Source organism: Leptidea sinapis, chromosome 17 (assembly GCF_905404315.1).
Source record: "Leptidea sinapis chromosome 17, ilLepSina1.1, whole genome shotgun sequence".
Taxonomy (NCBI): Eukaryota; Metazoa; Arthropoda; class Insecta; order Lepidoptera; family Pieridae; genus Leptidea; species Leptidea sinapis.
The window spans coordinates 8,467,285-8,478,526 of NC_066281.1; the positions used below are offsets into that span (position 1 = coordinate 8,467,285).

An 11,242-nucleotide genomic window follows, 5' to 3' on the forward strand; every position below is an offset into this window, starting at 1 on the left:
AGTTGCAAAGAAAACTGAATTTAAATGGAAATAAAAAAAAATGTAAAGTTAAAAAATATGTGACATCACACTTGTTGGGGCGGTCTCACAAATGTGACCAGCTATGACAAGGACGGGGGAGGGGTCACAAAATCATGAAATTCATGTGGCGTAATATTTTATGGATGGCCCCTAATATACATAGCCATTTTATAAGAAACAAAATAGAAGTAGTTAATAATATGTGTGATTTTAGAATACAATTAAATCAGCAACTCAATATAACGTCATTATTTAAAAGATATATGTGAAAGTTAAATTATCATAATATTATTATAATATCATCTATATATATAAAGGATTTCCACCTATGTACTGACTCATCACGATATCTGTACAACCATAAGGAGTAAAGACTTTTTGAAAGAGAAATTTTGTAGGTTGGTACTTAGGTATGCCTATCGCCAAGTAGAGGTCAGCTAAAAACCAAATTCCACCCGCAAGAGTTATTTTTATTACTAACAGAATAACGTCTGTCGGGTCAGCTAGTTATATTATATAAAAGAAGGGTATGTGTTTAATTCACTTACCGAATAATGTATTCATGTTCACCTAACACTTCGGTTTTAATAGTAGCCAGCAGGCTTATTGTACTATTTGGCTGTATGAAGCCCTCCTTACTTTCAACGTCAACGTCTAGGAGAGATGGCTCCTGAAATATATTTTTTATGAAAATATCGAGATAAGACGTATAGTTTATAAAGATTTATGTAGAAACTATGTAAAACAATCAGAGGTAAAAGCATAAAATAACCTGGATGACAAATTAAAGATGAGCAACACGCATCTCGATTGTGAGGATGGTGTAGAACGTAGACACGTTTCTTGCAATGTATTTATTTAGTCGAGTAGATAAGCTCTATTGAAAATACCGTGCTAAGTGTGCGCTTCAAGAATGGACTAGAAAATACAAGCGGAAGATATGCCCTACCTATGGGCTACAAAACTCACAGGTTTCCTAATTAAAGTGTTATTGCAATACACATAAAATGATAATTATAATTGGCTACAAATTGTAAATACGAATTTGGCAAAAAGCCATTTAATAGTTATTCAAAATTAAATATTAGTACAACTTATGAATGACTGTGTAAATGTAGATATTATAATAATTGTCAAAATTAATTCAGACATTTCCCCAACTATGAATCCAATTCGAATACCTAACAAAAAGTTCGGCATTTCATCGCTGGAGAACGCTTTTAACTTTTCAAATTCCTATACCTAGTACTTCCTATAGTTGCAGACCTCAGCATAATTGCGATACATAACTGAGTGGCACTACCACTTGTATTTTCTATTCGTGGTTACAACGGGTACGACACAGAAACTAATGCCCCTTTTCTACGACATCGAGCCTTTCCCAGCGTACTGGATCCACAATTATTTGGCAGCTTCACGTTATACGCAGAGAAATGCTCGAAGCTGCTATTTAAAGAAGGAAATTTTGGAACTATATTTGCTGCACTGATAAAATAATCGTTATTGTCCTTACGATCTTATTCGCGATTATAATTAAGAACAAAAATTCTGTACCTCAGGCCTGGCTACTGTAAAATATCCCCAATAATCGTTACTCGATATCAATATTTCATATTTGTATGGAAATTCTAAGAAGCACGCGCGTAGTTTAATGTCCGGAGCTGGTGTTAATGTCGGCACCATTGCATTGAACATCACAGGTAATATGATCGGTGGACTATCTGACTTGTGCAATTCCAATTCTAACGATGTCTGATTAGCTCTGATAAGGTTAGCTGTTAATGTGACCTAAAGAAAATTATACATTAAAAATTGAATAAAATTTAACACTTAACGTTATATCATATAATCAAACAGAACTGAATCTCAAAAACTTAAGTTACTACAAATAGTAAATCATGGTAAAAATAAACTATGTCATACCATTATAGTGATTCGCGATTCAGGTTCCATACGAATCTTTTGTGGGTAGATGTTGAACTCTTTTGGCCACTGGGGAATCATGGGCTTAGGATATCCAGCAACTGAATAATCTTCCAATGTTATACTGCTTATTTCTGGACCATCCGATGATATCGCTACATTTGCATCGACTTGAACAGTGGACTCATTTATAACTTCCACATTCATTGTTTTAGGTATACCTAATGAGAAAAAAATGTTAGAAAGAAATTTAAGCCTTTCAACAAATTTACTTTGTAATTTTTTTTTCTAACCTAAGCTAACCAACCCAAAGTCCAAGCAGGGAATACTGAACATCAACGAAGGATATATAACTACGCCTCTGAAAAAAAAATCGTTCAATAAAGTAACTAGACAATGTTAGTAATAAACATTATATGATTATTAGTGCAGAATAGTTATTACTTCAGATATACTTTATGGACAACGTCAGTATCGCGTATCCAAAAATTTATCTCCTCAAAGAATGAACCCTGGTTAGAATTGCAGAAGGACACAGCAAAACTGCCTTTCTCATTAGGACGAAGACAGTGCATTTGGGGCGTGCAAGTTATGGAACTTCCAAACAGAGGAGCAACGCTCTTATAAAGTATAACTCCATTTATATGACCTAAAAGGTAAACAGAGTAAATAAATCTAAGACCAAAGATTATATTTTAAAATTGGACGTAATTCCAGAAAAACATTCCAAGCCACAATCATGTCGAAATTGAGTTAAGAACACAAAACTGGTCACATGATTCATATAACGGACTCACAAAAAATGGCAGCCCTACTGTCACTCTTTAAATAACATCGTGACTTAGTAGCCCAACCCACATGTATGGAATACTCTATATTAAACTTTAAACACGAATTCCTTAAAATGTGATGTTTGTGGCTTGGAACTTTTTTAGGAACCACGTCCAATTTTAAAAGCTAATTTCTGTTAAACCTTTATTCGTGCAAACGATTTCATAGTTGTACGTCTTGTTTATGTAAACGCAATCCATGTCCAATGTTTCTAAATTTAGAGTTATTGACGGCGGCAACGATGTTCCAACAATTTTTAGCGGCAGTCGTTCATTGACACCGTCGATGTCTAAGTAGGTTATTGTAGACAATTCTCCAATTTCTTTCGGCGAAAATGTGATAGTTAGTTCGGTCGTCTGATTTGGCCACAGTTTACCTTGCTGATGAATTACAAATATATTACTTTACTTTATAATTAAACAATATGTTATGTTTTTAAAGTGATAACCCTCACTTCTAGGATTAATACACAAATAAAATTTTATGAACGATGCGAGATTCGAACCCACGAACTCCGGCGTTCCGTGCCGGTGCTCTAACCAACTGAGCGAACCGTTCGAGAAACGCCTCGTTATAAAATTTTGTTTTTCAAATTTTATTACTTTATAATTACTAATAACTACTACAATTTCTAATATAATACAGTGTGGAGCTACAGTGGCGACAATAAATGAACGATAAAGCCAGCTATCCAATCATAAAAAAATTAATTCAAAAATAAAAAAAAACATCATCAGCCGAAAGGCGGCCACTGCTGGACATAGGCCACCCCCAAACATTTTCACGACGATCGGTCCTGCGCTGTCTTCATACAACGTATTCCGGCGATCTTGACCAGATCATCAGTCCATCTTTCGGAAATAATATATAATTCACCTAAATAAACCAATTTTCTATAACATCTTTTCGGAACATCCTGTAAGTAATCTAGTAGCCGCGACCTAGCCTGCGCACTGGCACCTACTTTTTCCACGCCGCGCCTTTGCCGTCAGAACTCTCAGGTGAATAGCGCCCACGTTAAGGTGAATAAAATTTTGTTTTCTTAACGCACTTATAGTTTTTTTGTTAAAAACTTCAACAATTCATTTATTTTATTTTATTTTTTAATTTTTTTTTTATGATTACGCTTAAATAGCTCTACATATTTTTTATGAAAATAAGGGACGTAACCAGCAGGACGTTCAGCTGATGGTAATTCATACGCCCTGCCCATTACAAGTAGTGCCGCTCAGGATTCTTGAAAAACCACAACAATTGTGAGCTGCACTATAACTGCGCTCGTCACCTTGAGACATAATAAGTCTCATTTGCCCAATGATTTCACTATCTACGGCACCCTTCAGACCGAAACACAAAAATGCTTACGTTATGGTACCCATAATCTAGTCGGCATCCTGTGCAAAGCAACCTCCCACTGTTCATTTAATGTCACCATTGAACCGCCACGCTGTATATAAAGTCATTACGCACCCCGGGTGTTAGAGAAAAATGCTTATTTTGATGCTGAAGAGTTTCGTCTGCGACTAAGGCCTGAATTTCGTCCTGCAGTATACGTGTGTAGACCCGAGCATGTTCACTGCTACTCAATACATCATATTCAACTAGTTTTGCCGTCTTTAACGATTCAGTTTCTTTTGTAGTATAAAAAACAGTTGCCAACTTAACTTTATCTTCGAAATCTGAATAAAGACATAAATTTTAAAACATATTTATATACCTGACAAATAGTAAACGTATAGAATCGCTGCCCGTTATAGAAACTTTGAGGTGTGTTTTCAAGTAAGCGCTTAGAAACGTCGGTGGCTCAATAGCTAGAACCGTTAACTCTCACCTAAATTCTTTCGTCTCGATTCCACGAATGTGTCTTTTATCCAAAGAGGGGGGAAATGGGCAAGACGATCGCGTGATGGAGAGTGGTGAGGCAAGCGCCCATGTACATTCGCAACACCAGAGGTCAAAGGATGCGTTGCCGGCCTTTAAGGTGGGTTTTCGGTTTTTGAATACATTTGTGAGCTTTTATTGCGGATCTTATAAAACAGTAGGAGCTGCAGTAATCACATTTTTTTATGAAAATAAGGGACCAGACGAGCAGGACGTTCTGGTGATGATAATTGATACGCCCTGCCCATTACAATGCAGTGCCACTCAAGATTCTGGAAAGACCCAAAAATTCTGAGCAGCTCTATAACTGCGCTCGTCACCTTGAGACATAAGATGTTAAGTTTCATTTGCACAGTAATTTCAGTAGCTACGGCGCCCTTCAGACCGAAACACAATAATGCTTACACATTTCTGCTTCACGGCAGAAATAGGCACCGTTGTGTTACCCATAATCTAACTGGCATCCTGTGCAAAGGCGCCTACCACTGGTGTCACCACCCCTCCCTGTGTGTGTGACCAGTATTTAGGACAGGTCGTTTATCCACCTCTTCAATAAGAAAGGCGTCTCAATGTGTAATCCGTAATGAAGAGTATTTTGTCTCTTTTACACACAATTCCAGAGATAGTGACAAAACACACATCTTGACCATCGATTACGTATTAATACATAGAGGTTTCCCTTCTGGAAAAACAACATGATCATAAATATGTGAATATCCAATGCCTTATAAGTTTGGGCACTGGTTGTAATACTTTATGTCTACGATCAGAGTAGAAAGCGAAGTTGGACAGCTTATTGAAATCTATTTTAAATACATTAAATTTAATATAAAATTATTTTCAACCATTACAGATGAGTAAAGGTTTTTTCCTATTTGCCTCCTGTACTATATTATCATTATAATCTATACTAAATGGAGATCCATTATTTTATTCAGTTATACTGCGAAAGCTTCTGAACCGATAATACTTATGCTATAAGCAACGTGTTACGGAGACTGTTTTAGTATATGACACGCTGGTGGTTACTTAACCGGAAACTATATTTTCATTAATAGAGCAAGGCAATAACTTCAAGCCGGCCTACATTCTAGTGCTCTACAAAGCGAAGGTCTGGCCTCACACGGAGTATTGCTTGCAACGCAGAGCAGCTTGAATTGACGGGGATCCAGTACTCTGTTAACGGCTGGATTACTCGGCGTTGCGTAGAGACGTCGCTTTATTGTGTGTCTTCTACCGCATTTATCACGGGGGGTGTTCCGAAGAGCTGTTTCAGCCGCCGAATTCCACCTTCGCACGACACGCCACAAGTTAGGATATCATCCCCACCGTATGATGTGTGACGGTCATCCACAGTGCGGTTTTCATCGAGCTTTCATCCACGTACTACAAAGCTTTGGAATGAGCTTCTTTGTGCGGTGTTTCCGGGACGATACGACATGAAACGCGCTTAAACAATGAAACCTTCAAAAAAAGCGCTTACACCTTCTTTAAAGGCCGGCAACGCTGTGAATCCTCTGTTGCAAGAGAATGTGAGCGGCAGTGATCACTTAACAACAGGTGAACCGTACGCTCGTTTGTCCTCCTTTTCCATAAAAAATATGATATAATATGTATAATATTACCATGGTAGACACTCTCGTTCTTCATACACATGTAAGTGAGCTCATGATCAGATTTGTTCTTAATTTTAAATGTCTGCTGCTCCACCATTGTGTTGTAGATCTCGAAAAATCTTACAACTTGTTTCTCCAACTCCACGCTCACGGTAAAAGTCGATCCCAACAGTTCGATTTTAAATCTTTCCCCTGTCATAAAAATATTTATTTCATTAATATGTAATATACAGCGTGACGTTAAAATGGCGACATTAAATGAAAACACGGCTAACTAACCGTAATCATAAAAAAAAATAAAAATTAAAGTAAATATTTTTTTTAATCACCCTTACGTGTATATTGTACGGTCTTTTAGGTTTTCGTTGGTCAAATTAAATTTAGTTAGTTTATCTATATATTATTTATGAAAATGGTCTTTGTTTGAGGCTCGATCACGCCTAAGCCACTGATCGTATCGACATGAAACTAAACGAAACATTCATTCTAGATGGTTTGTGTTATTTTTTTATTGTATTTGTAATAAGATGAATATTATTTAATATATTTCCTTTTTAATTTAAACAAGCGAAGCGGGCGGGAACGGCTAGGAATATTACAAAACGAAACCACTGAAATATTTGCATGTCTGTCAAGACGAAAGATCTGCCGAACTGTATAAATTCACACAACTAAATTCTTAAATTTGTAACAACTTTACTTGCGAATGTTTCTGGCAAATAAAGAACTTTGACTGACTCTTCACCTATGCGTTATGACGGCTACGGCGCGGCGTGGAAAAAGTAGGTTTCAGTGCCTACGATAGCTCGCGACTACTAGATTACTTACAGGATGTTCCGAAACACGAAATGATATTATGGAAAGTTGATTTACCTAGTAAATTTTTAGGTGTATTTTTATTTTTGGATTTATTTTTTTATGATTACAGTAAAGCAGACCACGCTGTATATTGAAAACATTTACACAAACAGCAACGACAAGTTTATGAACTTTTAATTTTCGCTTTATTTAGAGGCCAGTTTTACGAGACGATGTGCTGACGCATATAAACGGAGTATTAATCATTAGGGGAAGGTATCAAGCTCAATCAGATAAGTAAGAAAATCATTTATATACCTGTTTCAAACACAGCGTTCAAAATTCCATTTGTATTGCCCAATCGCATTGTCTTAAATGTAATTCTAACATTAACTTTTTCAGTGGCATTCAAATAAGCACACTTGGGCTGCACCGTAAATGGACTGTAAATATATTGAGATAATTACATATTTATATTCTTAAATGTCGTGTAGATTTTGTTAAGGCGGGAATTAATTTGAGTTTAAGGTAGTTTATGGTAATTACAATTTAAGGTTATTAGGTTATCTACGGAAACCTACTTCATTTTTACTTGTGCTTCTCATCGTTCTTCTAATAACATAAGCTTTTACCAGTGGGAGGCTCCTTTGCACAGGATGCCGGCTAGATTATGGGTACCACAACGGCACCTATTTCTGTCGTGAAGCAGTAATGTGTAAGCATTATTGTGCTTCGTTCTGAAGGGCACCGTAGTGAAGTGGAGTGATTAATTTAAAAAATTTGGATACTTCTCATTTGACTTTTAAAAAGTTATCGATGTCATTTTACTGATTTGGAAGTCAGTTTAATGTTTTTTTAATATTTGTACAATAGTTAATAACAACGGAATAGTCGACACTTAACGATAACACCCTGTATATGACCGATGTCTTTAAAAACTAATAGAATGAAGACACTTCAAATGGAGAATGAGACTTATGGGCCTGATGTTAACAAGTTGAAATATACTTAAAAAAAGTGTATATTTTTCTGATGTAAAATACAAAAAACTAGCATATTTTGTAATCTACATATCGAAAATCATTAAAATTGAGAATAAATGGAGAAATCGATTAAATTGGAATCAAATGAATATTTAATCGATTAAAAAACATGAAATTCTAGTTGTTTTATGTAAATAATATTAGTTAAGTGCATAGCTGAAGTTCGAATGACCATATTATGAATAAAATTTATTATTTTCTTATGAGAAAACAGAACTACGCAATTATTTTATGTAGTCAATAAATCGATTGGCATAAAATCGATACTAGTAAAACCCTTGTTCGTGAATGCCTAACTATGCTTTGACAATGACAGTCTGACAGATCATATTCCAAAGAAATTGAAAAAAACAAACTACTTAACTAAAACCATCCAAATGTTTCGAGTTTTCTTTAGAGTTAATTCCACCAATATTTGTCTTTAAACAATTCGACACGTGTGTGACTGAGTCTCGTGCCAGATTTTGGCGAGTCAACATGTCCTGAGGATGCCTCGTGTAGAGGCGAAACACGTGTCAAATTGTATTAAGACAAATATTGGCGGAATTAACACTAAAGAAAACTCACAACATTTGGATAATTATGGATTTCCGCAAAGTAATACCTACTTCAATAAAAATGAACTAAAACCAAAGAGTTCCTACGAGATTTATAAAAAACTAAATTCACGCGTACGATGTCGCGGTCATCAGCTAGTTATGTAGGTAATTACGTACTTACCAAAAAGAGTTGACCTAAGTACCTAACTACCTACATTACCTAAAAGAGGTCTCTAATGTGATAAATTCTAAGCAGCTAGGCAGTTAATAGACCTACTATAGATCAGCTGTCAACATAACATTATAGTTAGAGACATAACCTCATAACCTAATTCTTATTTCTTCAATTGCTCAGTTCCTACATTGACAAATCTTGCCAAATTTTCAATTATGGATTATTTAAATGTAAGTTTTTAAATGGTGATACTTTCATCTTGTTATCACCTGGGCCCAGGAATGTATGGAAGCGTTTCAATCTCCTTTACTTTTGTTAGATATTATCTGATTAAAATAAGTACACAATATCACTATACCATCTTGTGTTGAGCGTGAAGCTCGCTGGAAGGTGTCCAATATTATGAATAGATATCTCGACATGATTCTCAACTTTTAATGGTGTCTTAGGAATGATAATCTGATCAGGAAAATCGAATACGGGTCTTGGGCCCATTGCTGAAATTATATAATATAATATTTTATCGAACAAACACAGAATATTATAATAATGATTCAATAATTAACAAATAAGTGACATCACAATTCAATAAATAGCAAATAAGTGGGATCACAATTTTATTATACCTAATTCTTTAATAACTTACCTATAAGTGGCATCACAATTTTATTATGATAATTCAAAAATTAACAGATAAGTGCCATCACAATTTCATTATAATTATTCAATAACTTACCGATAAGTGGCATCACATATTGATCGATATCCGTATAGAAGGTGACTCTGTGCGTATAATCTTCATATAGCGCTGGTTGAAATGTTATAGCGAAAGTAACACTTATTCCTGGGGCCAGCCTCGACAGCAACGAGCTCCCACACGGTTTTATAAAAAAGAAGGATGACTCCTTGAAAACCATATTGAGGTACGTCGGAGCCTAAAACAATTAGTCATATTAGTATTATTCAAACAATATATTTTTGTATGTAGGTACGCATCTAGTTTGAATACGTTGGTTTTCACCTAATTCTATTGGGAAAACATAAAAATACTTATTAATTAATAAAATAACATCAAATTTTATCCAAAAATATAAAGACAAATAATACTTTGTTAATGTATCTTTAAGCCGAACAACTCTTTTGTTAGGAGGTGACAAACTTTGCCCATACAACATAAACGTCTTCTTTGCTGTGCTTTAAAAATGACTGTGAACAATCACAATCGCTCTACATTCCAAGACCAGTATTCTGGTACTATACATGGTATTAGGGGAATGATGTCAAAGAATGGCAATACGACAAATTTTTTTTTTTTAGTTATTAATGCTATATACTTGAATCTTCTGGAGATTAAGACGACCTTCTCAAACTTCTTTTCTCGATGATTCCCCGAGAGAGAGAGACCTACATGACCAGTGTATACGGCATCTCCAGTAGAGGCATCTGCTTATTACTTCTACGGACCCAACATGCATTACTGCATGCTGGGCGTGTCTCACCTATCATTGATATGCAAAAGGAACAGTGTAGGAGATAGCACACAGCCTTGGGAAAATCCAGCGCTGGGCTTCGGGTTTGAGCAATACCTACCGACAACAACCTTGTAAGATACTCAGAGAGAAAGCTCGTGATCGACTTGCACAAAACTGTGGGGAAGCCCAAATGATTTTTGTAAAAAGTACATAATGCTATAATTACACGATCAAAGGCCTTCGATATATCCAGACTAACTACTAAGCATTTTCCCTTTTTGATATAAGAGTAGGCAAACGGGCAAGAGGCTGAATTAATGGAAGGTGCTAAAGCAACCAACCATGGGTATCTGCAACAGCAGAGGTCAACAGATACGATCCCGACATTAAAATTGCAAGCAAAATGTCGTATCGATTCGGGAATACTGCAGCCGGTACTTGATTTCGCAAATTGTAGCACAGGGCAAGAATTCTCCCGCAAAATGTGCGGTTATTGAATGCCAGACGTCAAGATGATGCGGGTGGAATTTCGCATTTTAACGTAACTTCCACTGGAGAAATTTACTGCTGGTATCAAAACTTAACAACTTATCTGAGTACTCCCCTAAATATTTGCATTAGAGGATACAGGGAGACCACACAAAACGAAAAGCCAATGAATAAAGGATTTTAGACTGTTACACTAATCGCAAAAGCTAGGCCTTTGATAACAGATAATGTATTAAAATTTGGTGATACTTAATGCTAAACTAAAATTGTTTTGAATATAATTTTAAGTGCAGCTATGACTGAAATTGTAGGCATACTTTTTGATACAGGTCTCGTTTTTTGGTATTTAGTAAATTTTTTAGGTAACTTTCCATGTAAAGAAAAAAAACATCACTACCAACCTTACTTATATTCTTGACGGTAAACTTTGCCACATATTTTTCATTTGGCTTAA

General features: G+C 35.7%; 1 protein-coding gene across 1 annotated transcript; it reads right to left on the reverse strand.

The window, feature by feature from the left end:
- Positions 1 to 2,226: 2,226 nt before the first annotated feature.
- Positions 2,227 to 7,498, reverse strand: LOC126969057 (hydrocephalus-inducing protein-like). The gene is made up of 6 exons (XM_050814350.1): positions 7,389 to 7,498; positions 6,282 to 6,464; positions 4,246 to 4,454; positions 2,918 to 3,155; positions 2,389 to 2,593; positions 2,227 to 2,305 (listed from the first exon to the last, which is right to left on the reverse strand). The coding sequence occupies exons 1-6, from the start codon at positions 7,435 to 7,437 to the stop codon at positions 2,233 to 2,235; spliced, it is 957 nt and encodes a 318-aa protein (XP_050670307.1). The 5' UTR covers positions 7,438 to 7,498; the 3' UTR covers positions 2,227 to 2,232.
- Between the last annotated feature and the right edge of the window lie 3,744 nt (positions 7,499 to 11,242).